The 20331-nt window shown below is 37.8% G+C and overlaps 1 protein-coding gene across 1 annotated transcript; it reads right to left on the reverse strand.

Annotated features, from left to right (window-relative positions):
* Positions 1 to 590: 590 nt before the first annotated feature.
* On the reverse strand, positions 591 to 19420 carry PSMD12 (proteasome 26S subunit, non-ATPase 12). Its single transcript, XM_039326787.1, has 11 exons — positions 19223 to 19420; positions 15772 to 15831; positions 15154 to 15282; positions 13308 to 13415; positions 9925 to 10029; positions 8558 to 8707; positions 8279 to 8413; positions 6700 to 6812; positions 5800 to 5974; positions 5224 to 5301; positions 591 to 3546 (listed from the first exon to the last, which is right to left on the reverse strand). The coding sequence occupies exons 1-11, from the start codon at positions 19328 to 19330 to the stop codon at positions 3337 to 3339; spliced, it is 1371 nt and encodes a 456-aa protein (XP_039182721.1). The 5' UTR covers positions 19331 to 19420; the 3' UTR covers positions 591 to 3336.
* Between the last annotated feature and the right edge of the window lie 911 nt (positions 19421 to 20331).

The raw sequence follows: 20331 nt of genomic DNA on the forward strand, positions 1-20331 counted from the left end.
TGTAACTTGCTTTTCAAATAGGTTTTTGTGCCATTTTTTCATCAAAATTATACTTAATACAACACTCCTCTCTTCTGAATTTTATTCCACTGCATTGGAAATGGAAATGAGTTTGAATCTTATTAAAGAAGGAACTTTAATGGGGTTTCATCAGCTCTTGAAGAAAAAGGATTTGCATGTTAATACACCATTCCAGTCTGACAGATTAAGTTGTCATATGTACATATGTTAACTGCCTGCCACAGGCAAATGTGAAGGCAAGAACCACTATTTTTTGTTTTTTACTAAAGCTACCTATAAAGCAATACTTGTCTGGTTTGCAATCAACAACACTCCTTTTTTGATACAATTTCCACTAAACAATCTTTAAACCAGCTATATGCATTACAGAAAATATACAGCCCGTACAAGGCATTATTAATGACTTGCCGTTGACATGTTTCATGTACAATTAAATCAGTTCTAATTTAAGGGTAAGAGATAAAGGTGAAATACTGTACCTACCAGCTTATTTCAGTAAACTGTGACTTTCCTACCATGGTTTCAAATGTATTGTATACATGAACCATACAGAGGGAGGCCCTTGAAAACAAGAGTTTTTTCAGTTTGCTAAAAGTCTGTAATCTACAAAAGTATCTTGATGGAGTGGATGTTAATTTTCACCTGGATCACACAACACATATAATGCAATTGGTTTAATTGGTACGTTCTGGTATCCCAGCCACAAGAATTTTTAAATTACAGTACAGACATGGCCAATTGTGATTTATTCAGCAAACTTCGATTAAGCAATGACTTAATGGAATGCATGTCTCTGATGAGTGTTTAAAATGGACCCTAGAACAGGGGTCCCCAACCCCCAATCCGTGGACCAGTACCAGGCCGCACAAAAAAGCAAAGCCTCATCTGCAAAATGCAGGCAGCACACAAAACCACACCCCCTCCGGTCCACGGAAAAACCTATCCACGTAACCGGTCCCTGGTGGCCAAAGGGTTGGGGACCTCTGCTCTAGAACAGAATGGGACAACTCGGTGCGGCCAACTCACCGTGGGACAACTCTGAGGAACAATTCAAGTATTTACAATAATTTGAAAAATATTTTAATTTTTGCCATTTACATTTCATTTTGCCCCTCCTTTTGCATCCTTTCTTTAATGATTCTGTTCCACCATTTCTTCGATGTTAGTGTAACTCTTGTCCTGTGACGAGTTGTCCTGTGGCAAGTTGGCCGCACCGAGTTGTCCTAGACCCCCCTCTGGAAAAGGCAAAAGGAACCACAGGGAAAATAAAATATATCTATCATATAAGTTGAATGTCATATAAAAAGCACAGGAGGCACCACTGTCATAGCAGACAGAAACTCAGAAGAATTTAGGATTGTGTTATGGGGGGGGGGGAAGACAATCGGCATTTGTTCAAATCCATAGAATTAAGTGCATTTGTTTGGGGTTTTTTTGCCACTGAAATTTTTTTTAATGTTGTGTAGAATAATCCTGCATAAACTGAACAACTGCACAAGAATTTAAGGGAAGCTATCTAAAAATTGGGCAGTGGGACCTTCTGTAATCTTTGAAGGCAGCGATCAACATTTTGCAATGTAGCAACAGAGTTCAATTGACATTGGCCTTATGACACGTGCTAACTTTAGTAAAAGCGGGTAAGAAATGAATCTCTCAATTTTGTATACCTTAATACGTAATGAGAATCAAGCATGGTTTTAGATACTCCCTGGGCTTGTATCACAACATGAGCAGCACAACATAGCCACACATAGTACGCTGGACAAGCACTTCATGTCAAGTATTGCATCTTCTGGCCCTTAGTTACATTATTAAGACACCACATGCAATACATAGCACTTAAATTAAAGGTTAAGTTTTACAGGGCCAAGATTAGGGTGGCTCCTTCTGGAAAATTATCTATTGCCCTTTCCTAACCCACAAAAAGAGTTCTCCTATATCAAAGAGACTAGGGGGGAGGGGGTTGGAAAACATTCAGAAATATCACTTTCCATCCTCCTCTTCTACAGGCATCTCTTTAAATCAAGCCATTAACTGAGGTCCAGGGTCTAAACAAACTCTTGATCACAAGCTCGCTGAAAGTTCTGTGTAAACTCACTTCAAGTTTCTGACAAAAAAATAATCTGATACAACAGCAAGAGATGAAGATTAACTATCAACAATTCTTATATGAAATAGTAAACCTCAGAAGGAGCCTAAACAAAAAATTGCCTGTACAAGCAACTGTTCTATTTACATCGTACCATGCAAAATGGAATAAAACATGTAACAAATATCTATTTTTGTTTGTTTATATAGGCTATGATCCAATGTTGGACCAATTTGTTCTTTAGAATAGCAGAGTCCACCCCTCTACGCCGCATCACAATCTCCCAATGAAAATTTGCAAGTTGCCAAATAATATAAAAGAATACAATTTTAAAAATGCAAGCTCAAAGCATTAACCTCAATGTATCCAAGACACTTACCTATGCATGCTTTATAGTGTTTTAAGTGCCATTTTAAAAACAAGTTTAGTTGGAAACAACCTGTGTTAATATCTGAACATGGCTCATATAATTAATTAATTGCAGCATATAGCTCTCTGCAGGCCTGTACATTTAAAATTTAACCTTCAAGTTTATGAGCCAAAACTTAAATGGCTATTTACCAGTTGAATGCAAGGTTAAAAAACCAGTTTGATTTATTTACATTTTGCTTTCATTTTAGATCTTAAGGTTACTTGAAATAGCCTGGATAAGTTCCTTCATCAAAACATAATGAAGTTATCAGCAATGCTTTAGACTTTTTTTGGTAACTGTTTATGTTAACGTACCTAGATAAATGTAGGTGAAAAGCATTGATGTATAAAAACATACAAAACAGCTACAATTTAATTCCATGCTTTTCTTGATCTGCTATAAACCTACCATACTTTAGTATTGGAGAGAAATTGTTTCATGCTTGAAATTTCAGTCTAAGAGAATCAACATTAAATAAACACTTTGTCACATTTCTTTATAAAAGAATGTATTACAACATATATCTAGCAGTGTAAAAAGATATGCAAATCAGACAAATCCAGGATGAATTGGGATAAATCAAAGGCCATTTCCATTACACAAGCAGTACAATTTTATTTTTCCCCATCAATTGCAGCAAAAAAATTGTTATAAACCAAATTAATAATCAAAGGAACTTAATTGTCAACAATTCTTCAAGAGTGATTATGTTCTAAGTTTCATCTGGAAGGGAGAGATGAAAAAATATACAGTGGGATAAAGTCTCTATGGCCAATTCAATGCCTCTCTAAAGCATTAAGGCTACTGAGGCACCTTATTGCAAGTTATGTATCATCTCCTCTTTGGCAATGAGGTGTGTAGTTTTGTTAACTAGAGCCATCAGGGAATTGAGCTTCTGAGACCAGTCATTGAGTAAGTTATTTGGGTCCTTGGGTCTCTGAAAGTTGATAATTCCCGCCAGCCTATCAACTTTTGCAAAGATGGTCTTATTCACCACTAAGTTGGACAAAAATTCTTCAGATTCCTGTAAAGCAAATAAATGACACAGAATCAGGTAGTCAAACAACTCATTTTGAATGAAATTTCATTGTTTCACAATAGTACATCACAGTTATCCATACTCTGCAGAAATGAATACACACACACACACACACTTCCAATGAAATGTACTTAAGTAATATTTGTGTTTGGCTGGATTATCTGATGTCATCACTTTAAAAAAAACGTGGTTTGGCATTGAAATTTTAATTGTACAGGTAGTCCTTCATTTATGATCACAGTTGGGTCCAGAATCTCAGTTGCTAAGTGAGGCAGCTGCTAAGCCAGATGTCACATCATCATTTTGCTCATTAGCTGCAATCCCGGCTCTCCCAGCTATGGTTGTTAAATGACTATGTGGGTCAAACCAAGTGCTGGGAAGAGGGCCAGGCCCCTACCACCACACTCAGGAGGCATGGGCTCTCTCCCGACCCCACCAGGAAGAACTAATCATGAGAATTATAGCAACAACACTTAGATTTATAATTATGGTGTTTGCTAGCACTTTTTCCCCCAGTTTAGAAGTCCTCCAGAATTCCAAGTTCTGTTCTTCCAACATGCCAAAGGATTTTCCAGAATTTCCACAGGGGAAATCCTATGGTGCGCTGGAGGAACAGGCATTACATTTGGTGAAAATGGTAGCGAATGCCATTGTTCTGGAAGGTTCAGAGAGCTGGCTTTCACTGTTTTCCACTATGGAAGGTGGTAACAATTGGCATTCGCTAAAATGCTACTGAATGCCAGTGTTCTGAAAGACTCAGGTTCCCCTCCAGCAGGGTAGAGATGATGGTGTTTACTAAAACATTAGCAAACACCAGTGTTCTGAAAGGTTCGCTAGCTTTTTTTGCCAGATTTGAGGCCTGTTCCTCTACACGTGGGAGAATTTCCCCTCCCTGCATGGGGAAGTGAGGGGAAATCCCTCAGCATTCTGGGGGAACAGACCACAAATCCTCAAGTCCCCTCTGCTTGCAACATTCCCCGCTGGCTTCCCCAATGATTTTCTGGGGAAACGTGCAGAGATGATTTCAAATGCAATCACATGACTGCAGGGCACTTGGCAACTAGGCATAAGTGTCAACAGGTTGCCAAGCTTCTGAAATGCAGTCATGTGACCAGTAGAGGCTGGCATGACATTTTATAAGCTAGAAAGCACCTGTTCTGAGGCTGCTGTGACTGTGAACCACTGTTAAAAGACCAGACATAAGTAGAGGACTACCCGTATTCAACTACATTCAACCAATCTTAATATATAAATTAACTAATCGATGTGTCAAAATAATCTTGCATGAGACAACACAAATCTGTAACTAAAGATCAGTATCTGCATAGCAGAGTCCTGGTGATGCAGTAGTTAGAATGTAGTACTGCAGGCTGACTCTGCCCACTGCCAGGAGTTCGATCCTTTTACCAAGTATGTCTCAGCAGACACCAGTCTTTATTTTAATTGACCATCAAAGAAAAATATTTGATTTATACAGAAAAAAATTATTCAGATATTTTTCCTTTCACAATCTCAATGAGATTTACTGATTGTACTACTAAATTAAATGTAGATCATCATGGAAATTGGTTTCTAAAAACTCCAAAAATACTGCTCTTTTTTCAACAGTGTCATATATTTTTTCTAATGTGAAAGGCATAAGCAATCTTAAGCATCACTTACATCAACTGATAAATCCAAAAGTTGTGCCATTCTCTTCATAGTAATTCTGGTATAATATTTTGCCATTATTCTAATATTCTAAAGAAAAAAAATCAGGATAGATTTTTAGGTATTAGTTGAAATTAGATATTAGTTATTAATTGAAATAATTTCCTAAAATATAAAAGGAAATCTTGTAATGGATTCAAGCATTTGCTTACGTTTCAAATACTTATTGAGAGTGAGTTAAATAACTTATTCAGTTTAATATGTAGGAAACATACAAGATATTCTCAGATACAACTCTAATGTACAGCAAACAAGTTGCTGGAAGGAATTAGCAGTGAATTACATTTTAAAGACAACATTTTCCCCACATTCCTCTCTGTATCAAAGTTAATTTATATGGAACAGCACTGCTACACTATTCAATTTATATTCCTGTATTTCAACTAGAACACAAATGTGTATCTGTCAAAAATAACTTCTCAAATAGAGTTTGGCAATAAGCACTACATAGTCCCACTGACAAAAGAGTTTGAATAAAAAGGACGACTGCTATTAATGATGAAGGGCTAAAAAACAGATTTGACTTACATGTTCCACTACTCTGTTTTTTAAATCTTTCCATCTTTTTTCACCTTCCTCTGTGTATCCAAACACATCTGTTGCAGGACTTTCAAGGGATCCTTCCCTCAATTCTTTCCCATAATCCTCCACAAGGGTAGTCCAGCGCATCAATTCCATAGTAGTAAACAGTTTTAAAAGATCTCTGTTCAAAAAAGAGAGCCTTTGTAAATGGCTAAATCATCTTCACATCCATCAGAACACTGCATTTTCTAAAAGAATTCTGCCAGTGGTACCAGTGCATTAATCTACCTTACTTGCTTTATTAGATAGGTGTAATTGCATTAACATGTTAGAAAATAAACTATTAATTCAAAAGAGTATACCAGCATCACTATACATACCAGTATGCACATATTTACCAAAAATTATTTACAAATATGCATCAAGGATACTAATACAGTTTCAATATACATATACAAACTTGGGAACAGAAATCGGTATCTTACATGCACACCAACATCACAACTATTATTTTACATTCTATAAATGAGGTAGTTCAAATATGTTCACTATATATCTTAGCCATCTCCCTACCAACAACACAGCATTATGAATATATGAAATTCTACAGCAGTGATTCTCAACCTTTCTAATGCCGTGACCCCATAATACAGTTCCCCATGTTGTGGTGACCCCCAAGTGGGTGTGGCCATCAATAAGAGGGAGTAGGACAGCTAGGGAAAAGGGAAAAAAATGGCGGACAGCATGGTTTGGTGACCCCCATGAAATGATCATTCGACCCCAAATGGGGTCCCGACCCACAGGTTGAGAACCACTGTTCTACAGGGAACATATTCTGCAAATTAACCTTTGTGCTGATTTCATCCCCAATGTATTCTTAAATTAAAAAAAATAGAAACCACCTACTTATATTTGGGAATGTCTTCTAGTTTCTTATCACTGCTTATTCTATGCACCAAGTCAGACTGTTCATTATCATAAGGGGATAGGATGACATACAAGACAACACTCTTCAGTGCCTGTTTCAGAGAAAGAGAAAAAAAACCAATTTGCAGAGATATAGTAATATATGAAAATAAAAAATATTACAAGGACCACTTGGAACAAGAAGCTGATTTTTTTTTTTTAATTTTATGTACCAGTTTGTAATCAAACTTAACTTGGAATTACAAGTTTGGAGAGCTGAAAGGAGCCAAACCGATCATCAATTTTAAATACAAATTAAGGAAATTCATTGAAAACAATTTGAAGCTTTCTTACTAGGCTAGAATTCTTCATTTTAAAGTGGAATTATTGAGATTTCCATATATGTATCTGAAAGCATTTTCAAAATCTTGGAACATTGTTCCATAAATATGTATAGAGTTTTCAATTCCTAAGATATCTTTGCTGGAAGGAATTAGCAGTGAATTACATTTTAAAGACATTTTTTCCACACTCCTCTTTGTATCAAAGTTTATTTATATGGAATATCACTGCTACCAGAATAGGAGCTCTGGTTTCCTGCATCTTAAATAATTTACAAGTATTTTTATCAGTAGCAGATTTTGGATATCAGTTCACTTCAAGTAACTTTTTCTTCTTGGGCCTTTTCAGAATTTTCACACATATTTTTACCTATTTGAACTGTTTGGCGCTAAAATCTGACTTCTTTCTTATCAGTATTTTACTATCACGTATACCTATTAACTTTTCATGTCCCCACATGCATGAGAACCAAGTTTGGTTCAGGTTCCTACTAGACTGACTATATGGCTGGAGCACATGTTTACAAGGTGGAATGACAGATGAGCATCCATGGAGAATCCTGCACTTATGAAGGTCACCCTTCAAAGGTTCTGCCCAATTGTCATACACAGAATGTGAAAAAATCTGCACTGTTTAAGTTACTTAAGCGTGTTCAGATTGAATGATCTCTCTGCCCAGTGTTTTCTCTGTCAATGCAACAGAGGCCTATATAGCTGGGTCTCCAGTGTACCCATATATTTCAATTAAAAAGACAGGAAGCTAAATGTTGCAAAACAAAGAACCAGCCTCCAGCACTGCCTGCACATCCAGCAATGCTGATTCTTCATTCTCCCTGCAGTTTTTCAAAATTAGCTTGGAGAAAAACTATTTAAGCAATATGTGACACAACTTCAGACATACATGAAAAATTACTCCTTTCTACTTCAAAAGCTTCAACTGAATTAAAGTAAATTTTAAGACATAAAGAAGCATTCCCCATTTGCAAAAGCACCAAATAGTATCTAACTATGTTTGAAGGTATCTTCCATATGGGCTGATAAGATTCTATTCTATCAAATATAACTCTAACTACATTTTATTTAATAAAAAAGTAATGTTGAAGCTGTTCTAGAAACAAGAAGAAATGTAATGGAATATGAATCACTTTTCCCCCTAAAATGCTAATTATAATCATTAAAGGCAGCATTTGCCTATACAGACATTAACAGCTTATAACCCATTTTTCTTTTGTTGTTACCTGTTGCCATTTTTCACCTTCAGCCTGGATGCAGGGTGTATCATAAATAGCTCTGTAGTGTTTACAAATGGAAAGATAAGAACCTTCATGCTGATCCAACTGAATCATTAAATTGTAGTATTTCAATTTTAGTTTCTGAAATGTCAAATAATGTTGGGTTAGGAGAGACACATTAAGCATACACATCTGTCACTTCCCCAGTAGTGTGAGAACTATTTAAGATGTGTGAATAACACCTCATAAATCAGCAAATCAAAAGTTTTCTACCACTAGACATACTTCGGTGTTTTCTTCCTGGAAAAATTTGGTGTTAATTTTTTTGCTGATAATTTGAGTCCGAATGTAGTCCTTTACTGCCAGACAAAGCCTCATCTGTTCCAAAATGAACTCCACACGTTCCTTCTTTTCCATCGATCCATAGGTCTCCACCTAATGTTCAGAACATTAAAGTATTACAGACTGTGACACGTGAAATTCTAAGAACTATGCCCAAAACTAACAAAAGCAGTTATTAATTTTTAACTTAAATAAAACTCTTTGTTTGGTAGTTATAAGTGTACAACAGACATGTCAAACACAAGGCCTGGGGGCCAGATGCGGCCCACGACGTGGTTTCATGTGGCCCGCAAAACCATCCTGGAAATAGTGAGGGAACGGCCCCCACTGCCTTGGCCCTGGCCAGCCGGGAATCAATGTACAATTTTGTGGTGGCCATCTATGCTGAAACGCATTCAGTCTTAGCTCCACAAGGCCGTTTGGAAACAGCGAGGAACCAGACCCTGCCATGTCAGCCCCGCTCCCTGGGTGCATGCTGGGGAGGTGTCACCCTTCGTGAGGAATGAAGAAATGCACCATGCCTTGGCGCTTGCCCCGGTCCCACCTCCTTCTGCCAGAGACCCTCAGATCTGTCTCACTCCTGCCCAGGCCTCTACAGGCCCCCTTGATGCGAACAATGTAGAGCTGGCCACGCCCACCCCATAGGCCACACCCACCCTGGCCACACCCACTCGCCCCAAGGGCAACCGCAATGCTGATACGGCCCTCAATGAAATTGAGTTTGACACCCCTGGTGTACAGCAAATCAAAACAGTTACAGTATGACAAGATTCTACAGGCACGTTTGTTCAATTCCTAGTTGAATAAGCTTCATTTATTTTGAATTTTGGTCAAACTGAAAGTAAAATTTAAGCTTTTTGGCAAATTGTTATCAGGACAATTTGCCCTGGCCATGTCCTCAACAGTCTGTTCTTAAAGGCTGGGGGGCAGGAGGAGAAAAAAACTCCCATTGCAAAAGATGATGTGCACCACACTAGATTTCAAACCCCACCTAATACACCTTCTTAGAAAATATCTTCATTGTTTTCTTGGGGAAGCTCCTACAAAGTTGGTTATCTTCAGGCTGGGAAAGGTAAGCTTTGTAACCCTTTCTGGGAAGTAAACAATATTGTGTAGGCAATGCATTTAACCACTCTATTAAAAAGGTTTCAAAACCACAAGAGATAAATACACCAAAACATCTGTGCTATTTAATGTTCTCATATTACTACTGGATAACTGATCAAAACAGCTGTTAAAAATTAAAAGGAGAGATGATAGTATTTGAAACACAGACACTGATCCCAAGCTAAGCTGTTCTTTTACATTACCTGAAGTTCCTGCAAAATTGAGGCTGCTTCTTTTACGTCACCATTCTGTTCTTTTATTGTTGCCAATGTATTTGTCAGTCGAGCCCTCTCAATTTCAACGTATATCTAAAAATAGCAAGGCATTGAATTTTATGTAAGAATTAACCACTGCACAAATCTAGTATTGTACACGTGGAAGAAGCCTGACTATTTTTACAAATGTTAACATACATTTATCAATGTCATGCTTTATCTTTCTACTGTTATATAATATTCATTCATTCATTTTATATGCTGCCCATCTCACCATCAAAGGTGACTCTATTATTTTAGCTATTCCAGCTCCAAGTACGTAAACTCTTAATGTAATGATATGTTCCCGATTCAGTAACCAAGAAAAGCACTTGTGGTAAGCCATATTGACAAAAGTGCTAATTTCAGACAAGAATAAAAGCAATAGTAAGAGTATACTGATTCGTTTAAAGTTATTTGTTTGAACCAAGACAAGAACATAAAAAGACGTTTTTTATACAATGGATCCAATTATACAGCATTTAAAACTTCACTTCTTTAACTAGAGAAAACATAAGTATTAATGGAATTGCTGAAAAAAATTCAAGAAGGTACTGAAAGGAATGCAGATATAATTCAGAAACCCCCTTTTTATTTTATTACCCAAATCAAATCATGATTTCTAATGAAGTTTTACTGAGCTTTCCTCTTTCATGAAAGCTTTACAAAATTTCCCCATAGGATCACCTAGCAGTGGTGTTCAAATTTTAACCTTTTTTTTTTTTTTTTTTTCGATACAAAACCCCTTGAGAATATCAGGACAAGCCATTGTGAGTATGAAATACTTCCTTATCCTACATCCCTATCATCTGCTGCTCCATTTATCGTGTTTTTGGCATGATATATGGTAGAAATCCATATTTATGGGCCAGCTTGAAAAGGCAGTAACTTGGAATACTATAGAAATAAATACTTTAAAAGGATGAAGCAACTAACCAAATTAAAAAAAAATACATATTGTGCGTATTTGTGAAATAGAGAAAAGGAAGAAGGGTGCAACAGATCTTAATGAAGGTGTCCGATCTTGTGGAACTGATAAATATAGGCAGAGAAGTGAAGGTAGATGGATATAATCCAGGAAATAAAACATTGTAAGAATTACAGGGATTACAGTAAAGTAAAAGAGCAAAAATAAGTGGTTACACTTTTGGGAGATCAGTAATTGTTTAATAGTACCTGGCTTAAAACAAGGCATTTTTCAAATATATGGTTAGACCAGAGGTTCCCAACCAGGGGTGTGCGCACTCCCTGGGGGTGCAAGATGATGTTCCAAGGGGTGCAAAAACTTGGGTTTTCAAAATTATGAGGTATATGCATAATTCGTTGCCGTTATTTCAAACTTTTGTAAGGGGTGCGAGAATATATCAGAAGCGTTCCAGGATGCGGGGTATAGAAAAGGTTGAGAACCACTGGGTTAGAGCATAAGTCAATTTATGCTTACATGTGGCTTAGGGAATGGAGCTAAAAAGACAGTGAAAGTAAACCAACTTTAAGAAGAAAAAGCAAGAATGCTGCATGAAGACGACAAAAGATTAGTATTAGTGTAGAAGCTGCTTGGAACAGGTTGAAAAGAATTGTTACAGAATGCTATGGAAGAGGGGGAAATCCTGCCAATTGGAATTATGCAAGAAAGTGCCTGATGGAATGAAAAAAATTAAGAGGTTGTGGATGAAAGAAAAATGCAGGTAAGATGATTACTGCAAAATATAAAGATGATACTATGCTGTGCTGTGCCACGCCACCCATCTCACATTCATGAGTCTGGAAGGTTTACAATTAAAACATAAAAACAGTACAAAAAATTTTTTTAAAAGCCATGTAGGCAATACAAATGCTAAGAAAAAAGCCACATAGTGCAATCACAGAGCGAGCACAAGATTTACTCTTATAAAGTGTTAGCTGCTAGTTCTATGACACCTGCAACTCTGATATCATCCCCTAAAACCCTTCATTTAAGTCATTAATAAAAGGCTAAACATCCCAGGGCCCAGGACAGCTCTGTTGTCTATTCCAGAGGTCCCCAACCTTTTGGGTGCCAGGGACCGATTCCATGGAGAAAGGTTTTCCCACAGACTAGAGGGTGCATGGTTTTGTGTGTTGCCTGCATCTCGCGGATGGGGCTTTGTTTGTTTGTGCAGACCAATTGCTGGCATGCCGCAGCCCAGTATTGATTGAGGACCTCTGGTCTATTCAATACTTTCCAAGCTAATGTAGAGCCAATTATCAGTATTCTCTGAATGCTGAGAATCAATTACAAATCCATCTAACAGTGACCTCACCTGTATTTTATATTTCTTTAATGAAGATATTATGTTTGTTGAATGCTTTGCTGAGGTCAAGACACAGTGTCCCTTATGTACTAAGCTAGTAATACTGTCAAAACTAGACATCTGCCATTTGGGCTGGACATGTCAAAAGAAACATAAAAGTACACTGGATGAAAACAGAGTAAGTTTCTTAAGAACTTCAGGTGATAAAACAAGGAGAAGGGCAAGAATGAATGGGTAAATGCATACATGCAGATTGAATACAATGCGAGTGACCAGTATAAAACAGATGGCTTTTGTATAGAAAGAATGAGGACTGAATCACAAAGCAAATAAAAGAATGAATGGATCAAGATTAATTGATTACATACCATCAAGTTCTTGTCAATCCTAGTGACCCCATAGATTTTCTCCGTGATGATCTGTTCCTAACCTAGTTCTTCAGGTCTTTCAATGGTGCACTCATCACCACTATAACTGAGTCAACCCAATTTGCTGCTGGTCACCCTCTTCTTCTATCCATCCATCTGTCCCAGCCTTAGAGAGCTAGATCTTCACATAACACATTAAATTTGAGCCTTATCGTTTGTACCTCAAATGACAACTCTGGGAAGATTTGTTCAATGGTTTGTTTTCTAGTTATCCACATTTTTCTCATGAGTCTTCAACATCAAAATTTAAAAGCATCAATGCTTCTTTCTATCTTACTTCTTCCAAGTCCAACATCCATTTCCATAGAGTGTTACAGGTAATATTATGCTTTGTATGATTCTGATCTTTGTAGGTACAGACACATCTCGGCATTTGAATATCTTTCCCAAGGCATTCAAGGCTGTCCCTTCACATCTTTCACGTACATTCACAAGATGTATTTCTTGACTTCTTGGAGCTGTCCATTTCTATGCTGTTTTATGCCCTCCGTTAGCAAATTTTAAAGTTGGAATTTATCAAATTGTTTCATGATAACAACATTTAGTTTGCAAGGCACCAAAAAAAAAAAAACCCCTGAGTGTTGCAGAAGTATGATGAAGAAATTTAAAAAGCCACAGATTGTGAAAATCTTACCTTTCCTTCCGTCACTGTACGTAATGTGTCAATCAACTGCAATTTGGTTGGCAAATCTGTGATCTCTTCAACATATGTACAGCACTGTTGGACCATTTTAGCAACTGCCTAGCATAAATAATGAGAAAGATTACACTTACTGAATATAAACTTGCACAAGTAGCATTGGTGTTCATTTGTTTCAGTAATATTGCCTGTTATGCAATTTTATTTCAAAACAGCCAAGGAAACTGAAAATGTTTGCAATGCAAGGAAGACATGACAAAACAAATAGGAAGTTGTCAGTGATTATTTGCCTTCATTTTCACATATACGCCACATGGAGCAAAAAAAACTTCCTATAAGAGGATATAGTTATTTTTGTCTAATATTTCCTACTTTTTAGTAATGTAAAGCTGCTAAAAGAAGAAACTTCTCCAGTACTATGTGGAAAAGAATAAGTCATTTGACTACTTTAGAATTCCAAAAGAAGTTGTTTCTTTACTTATCATAACTTCTACAACTTAAAATTAAAACACTAAATTTTTCTTTGCATTATATATTAGCATTGTGAACACCTTCACTAAAAACAAAAATAGCGCAATTTAGTTTTGCCTTTGGACTGCTATTTGTATTCTACATATCTTGTACTGTTTGCTTCATATGCATCTCTTGGGTGTTTTTTTTTAAAGCAATCAGGCAATAGTTGAAAGGGAGCAAAAAAAAACTTTAAACAACATAAATAAACTATCAGTAAGTCTCCCACCTGACAGCTTGTCAATTTGTTGAGTATCACATTTCAGTCAAAGCAATGTTATTATTCATTGTCACAATCACAATAAATCCAACTACAAGTGGCAATCATTTTTATAAAACAATAAAAACACAGCCTTGGATATAAATATAAACCATTCAAATTATTTATAATTAACATTAAAACTTTATTAAGTACCTTCAAATTATCCGTTAAGCAATCAAAATTACCTAGAAACTTAGAAAATTAGCTAGTAATTTAATTTAGTTATCTCTTAATAATTATTGTCTCTGTCTCTCAACCCAGCCTACTTCACAAGAATGAGAGAAATTTAGTTGGGATGCTACAAACAGAACACTTATGTCACTATGCATAAACTGCAACAGATAGGAAGTGAAAAGTCGATTTTACACCAAATGTAATCTTTAAGTGAAACCTACTATCAGGTTTAAACAATAAAAGCTAATCTATACAAGATGGTAAAAAATCATTAGGATTTAATCCCTTACAGAAATCTTAAAATAACAGGAACAAATAATTTTAAACTGCAAGGAAATCATCTTCAAAATACAGAAACGCTTTTCATTTGACCTGCTATGTACAAATGATTTCATACATGCAATTCTCTTTACAAGTATGAAATCTTGATCTGTCTACTTACAACGTCATATACCAACAGTTGCCAAGCTGTAGTGTAGGAGATTACATCAAAGAAATACAGGTAGTCCTCAACTTATAACGGCAATTGAGACTGGATTTCCAGTCATAAGTTGTTAGTCATAAGTCGATGGCAACCACATGACCAAACCCAACTGCACAGCATTTTTGTGGTGGTCGTTAAGCAAATCACTACTGTCATTAAGCGAACACCACAGAACTCATTCTGCTGAATGAGCATTTTTTTCCAGAAACCAGCAAAAAACATCACAAATTGTAGTCATGTGACTTTGGGATGCTGCAGCCAATTATAAAGGTGAACCAGTTACCAAGCATCCTAAATATGCTCATATAATTGGGGGGGGGGGGAGAAACAGATGGACAACATCTTGCAACAAGAATAGGAAAGCAGGAGAAACCCTTTTAAACTTCCCTCTCTCCCCTCAGTAAACTCACCTGTTTTAACTGACTCCTCCTTTTCGAAAGAAGAAAGATGTTTTCATTAAGAGCATTCCAGTCTTTAGCATCATAACACATTTTTACTACAGCAACTAAGATGCGAGATGTGGAAACCATATCAGAAGCCTAAAAAAACCATGGGAGATAAAATATCATTTTTAGTGTAAAATATTTGTAAGAGTTCCTTTAAAAAATTTAAAAACTTAACTACTTATGAAAATAAACATATTTCTGATTGCATGATCAAGTATACAGGAGGAAAAGTAACTCAGAATTCACAAATGATCAATTCATTATTCCAGTACTCATATCACTATTTTTCCACATCTTATTTTTGTTCATAAATGGAGATTTTACTTTATCAGAAAGTTTATTATTATTTAAGCACTAACTCTCATAGACGTAAACTAATTCTCTTTCACTGTTTTTTACAATCATAATAATTAAAATCAATGAGAATCTCATTGTCTGTAAGAACATATAAAAAGCTGGAGGGGGGGAAGACATCAATTACTATTTTGATATCTGCAGAAGAAGTCACACACAATTTATGAGGAAAACAATGACTAATTTTAAAAATTGAAGAAATGATTAGTTCATTTTAAAAATGCTTACAGTTCGAGTCTGTTTTTCCAATGACAGCAATGTTTCAATTGCTTCCTGAAGCCTTCCATCCTAAAACAGAAATAGGGGTGCTTAAAACAAAATGAAAAAAGTACTTCTAAATTAGATGAATTGCCAAGTTATATATCAGTAAATACAACATCTAACAAAGCTGGATGAAAACATGTTATTTACTTAACCAAATTTAAGTACCGCCCATCTCACTGTCAGAGTGACTCTAAGTCAGGAGTGATGATAAGCTAGGAAACTATGGCTTGGTTCAAAGTAGCCATGGTTTCAAAGCCAAAATATATCTTGTTTGTTTATGGAAATTCAGCAAGACTGCTGGGTAAACCAACCACATAATCTATCCCAGTGGTTCTCAACCTGTGGGTCGGGACCCCATTTGGGGTCGAACGACCATTTCACGGGGGTTGCCAAACAAGGCTGTCCGCCATTTTTTCCCCCTTTTCTTTGGCCACGCCCCTGGCACCCGGTGATGTATAAGTGGTTGGGGGTCACCACAACATGGGGAACTGTATTATGGGGTCGCGGCATTAGAAAGGTTGAGAACCACTGATCTAGCCAGTCCAACACTTGCACAAGTCGAGCTGTGCGCATGCGCCAGCCAGCCGCTCATGCGGCCCATTTCCAAACAGGCCACGGCCTGGTTATGGGCTGCAACCTGAGGGTTGGGGATCCCTGAAATAAGCTACCTAATATCACCAAGAAAATATATAACCATTTTAAAAAGTGAGGGTCAAACTGTACCTTTCAGTTTCCTGAATTTAGAATCCATTTCCTTAATTTTATACTCAATTTCAAAGGAATTTTATACTCAATTTCAAAGGATGCTATTAAAGCTGCCTTCAGAAATTATTTTTCTAATGTTTTTCGCGATCAAATCTATAAGGTATTCAATCAGATGCTGAGAGGGAAATTACAGCATGCACCTTATTTTGCCAGATGCAACTTGCTTCCTCTCAAGTAAACGGCAAACGCATTTCTGTTCTGCCAAATATAATAATCTACATTAGCTATTCTCTTCCAATTAAATTATTGTATCCAGTTATATGTATTTTATTGCCAAAGTGTACGGCCCTGAAAAATTCCTTTTGTATTGCAAAAAAACAAGCTGGGGAAAATATTTACACAAAGAAACAAATTCAAAAATGTGTTACATCAAGCCCTTCATGACAAAATGAAATAAGGGTGCAATTAAAATTTGGTTCCAAAAGATAGCAGTTAAAGGACAACATTCCCAACAAGTAACTGAACATTTCAGAATGTAATTTCATGCCGCTGCATAGTTTTTTTTTAAATCAGGAGAGGCAGGAGATCTTCCTCCAATAATTTAATCATACCAAAAATATGGATTGATAAATTGGGCAGCTACAGAAATTAAAGGAAGGAAGAATGGAGGGAGGGTGGGAGGGAGGGAGGGAGGAACTTTTATGTTCAAGAAATGTACAAAAGAGAAAACTTATGATAGGTCTTCAAATCACTCCACTGACAGAGGCAGCATCTGAAGTTCCAACTATGTGCAGTAACTTCTTTAGCCAGATAATTTTTATTTTTTTCCACAGCCAAAAGGGAGGTGAAGGCCCAGGCAGTACCCACTGTGAATATTTTGCTTTTGTCTGCATGTATTATAATATTCTAAGGAATATTAATGATCCTTTTCTTGCACAAAACTCTGTTCAATATTTTAGCTTGTATTTAACATTACACATTTTTCCATGTACAATTTAATCCTGGTTTACTCCAATATAAAGCAGGTGACTGCACTTAGTCAACCTTGGCTGATCTTAAGCAGTTAACCAGATTTAAAATCAGGTTAGTATTCAAATAAATGACCATCAGAAAATTTCAGAAATAGAATATTTTAAAGAAAAAAACTGGATAAAACCTAACTATTTCTCTACTGTTGCCAATAAACCAATATAATATGGATGCATTCTTGAAATCATTAGAAATTAAGATGTAGTAGGGAGACTTTATCACCTAATCTAAATGCATACAGTATGCTTAATCATAAATGAATCACAACACTGAGTTTAGGCCAACAAACTAAATTAAAATCCAGTTTGATAATTTGGGGTTCAGCAAGTGAAGTGTACATAGCCATAACAGGACAACATGTAATCCATATAGCAGAGAGCAACAGTTCTTCACCATCATCACTTGGTCTGGATAGTGATGGGCGCTAAATACAAGATAATTAGCTACCTGGATAGATTGCTTTTCCTCCATGAACTTACATTTTTAATAAGTTATTACTTCTCTAGGAAGTAAATCTAGCTTAGCATCATGAGAACCCAATTCTAAAAACAATGTGAAAAATGTTATACTTAAGTATCCATTCCCCCCTTTTTTGTGAAAGTGCATTAATAACACACAGCAAATGAAAGAAAACGTAACTGTTCTAAGCAGTGATGCCATGTGCACGAAACAAATAAAAGAGAACAATTCATAGGATATCCAAGATATACAGTATATTATGATACACATTCAAATCTCTTAATATTATTTCACCATATAATAATTGTTCTTGTAACTTGGACAAGTGTTAAAAGGAAGCTAAGGGGTTTCTCTGTGAGAGACATGGGTGGTTTCTAAATAAGATAAATCAGTGTTTCCCAAACTTGACAATTTTAAGGCATGAGGACTTCAACTCCCAGAATTCCACAGCCAGCAACGCTGGCTGTGGAATTCTGGGAGTTGAAGTCCACATGCCTTAAAATTGTCAAGTTTGGGAAACACTGAGATAAATAAATAAAACGAAAAGTCACGAAGCAGCAGCAACCCCGATTTATCAGCGAGATAGAAACCCACCGAATTTAAGCTCCGGTTAAAGGTCGGAAAATTTCAAGCTTACTTCTGCCATCACTAACCTCAAAAACAAAAAAAAAAACCATGACTGCCTCTTTCTTCCAATGCAAGCGGACACTTACCTCTCGGGAAAAGCCGCCATAACGTCACAATACAGGAAAGGTCTAACTCTTATGGCAGCAACCGTACGGATTTAATTCCGGAGGCCTCGTTCCTCCGAAAAAGCAGTGGGGGGGGGAGAGGAGGGGGAAGTTTCGTCCCGATTTCTACCACTCCTGAATGATAGAAATACGGAGTGAAACCCACTTCGCCTCTCACACGCACAAGTGACACTTTTGTAGGGGGAGAGAGCAGCATCTCGCCCCGTTTCTCCCCATCCCAGCCGCCCAAGGAGCGGAGCCATCGGTCTGCGGCATCTCCGTCGCCTTCCCAACGCCGGGCAATGCGGTTTCCCGAGCCGAAAGCGCCTTTCCGCTCTTCTCCCACTTGCCCTGCCAGAGCCCCCGGCCCGGGTCAGTCTGGAGAGGCGATCGCCCGATTCCTAGGGAGTCGCTTCCAGCCAAGGGCCGATGCGGCCTATAAGTCGGGCCGCGCCATGACTCAGCCCTCGGCCGACCCTGCGCTCGCTTACCCGGGCCATTTGCTCGCACTCGGGCAGGCGCTGGTCTACCGTAGCGCTGTAATCCACTTCCATTTTCACGATGCGGCCATCGGTCCGCTCCGCGTCCCCGTCCGCCATGGCCGGTCTCGTCCAGCCCGGAATCGCTCACAGGTTTCTCAAGCGAACACTCAAGTCACGCACTGACTCACCGGAACCGGAAGCCGCTGGCTAAGAATCGCAGAGGCATCCACGAGGACAGCCTTGCTCCCGAGGACCCCTCGCGTCTCAAGCCCGGCGAACAGGCACTGCGTTAGTCACCTTCTTGGAGGAGCGCAGCCGCCCTCTGCCACATCGGGGCGGTTGGAGACGCCTTTGCGTCTCTATTTCTGCCATCTGGTGGGCGTCCCGGATTTTGCAGCCCAGATCTGGAAGCTCCGTGTTATCCTCGGGTTAATCCTCGAGGAAGAGACGGGAAGCAAGGAGAGTTGTTGAGGGATCCGCCAATAGAGGAGAATATAAGTAGCTCGGGGCTGAACGTGGTGCTCTCTGGGCTTGGTTGTTTTCTTGCAGACATTTCATTACTAAACTAGGTAATATCATCAGTGCTAAGAAGAGGGGTTCTCTGTAATCTAGTGCAGGGTCCCTCAACCTTGGCAACTTTTAAGACTTGTGGACTTCAACTCCCAGAATTCTTAAATTAAATTCTTACTACAAGTCTTAAAGTTGCCAACGTTGGAGACCCCTGATCTAGTGGTTTGCCCTGTCAGTGTTGTAGGAGTGGTCTTGGTGCTTTGATTCCTTGGTTGGTTTTTTTTTTCCGCTGAATTAGTAGTTTCTTGGTTGGGCTGTTGTTTTCTGATGCTGTGAGCTAGTTGGGTAAGGAAACATAAGCAAGAAAACAAAACAAGCTTAGAGAGCATCATGGAACCTCAAAGGAGTATGTTAAATGGGAAGTTATAAAGCTACATTCCCCAGTTTGGTGCCCTGCAGATGTATATGACTACAGTTTTCAAAACTCCATTTCAGGATACTCAGTTTGACTCAGCTGAAATATATCAGGGGGAGGAAAGCTGCTTAACCATGGCTCCCCTCCAGTAGCCAGAAAGAAGATGGGAAGGAAAACCCAGGTTGGAGAGAAG

The sequence above is a fragment of the Crotalus tigris genome, unplaced genomic scaffold (genome assembly GCF_016545835.1).
Source record: "Crotalus tigris isolate CLP2741 ecotype Arizona unplaced genomic scaffold, ASM1654583v1 scf7180000024345.2110221, whole genome shotgun sequence".
NCBI classification, from domain to species: domain Eukaryota; kingdom Metazoa; phylum Chordata; class Lepidosauria; order Squamata; family Viperidae; genus Crotalus; species Crotalus tigris.

Excerpts from the sequence above, each read along its gene's own strand:
- PSMD12 (XM_039326787.1), bottom strand. The coding sequence starts at position 19,330 with ATGGCGGACGGGGACGCGGAGCGGACCGATGGCCGCATCGTGAAAATG. Across the intron at positions 8,708-9,924 it reads CAATTTTGCAGGAACTTCAG|GTGGAGACCTATGGATCGAT; the intron begins GTAATGTAAAAG and ends TCTGAACATTAG. Across the intron at positions 6,813-8,278 it reads AAGGTGAAAAATGGCAACAG|GCACTGAAGAGTGTTGTCTT; the intron begins GTAACAACAAAA and ends TCTCTGAAACAG.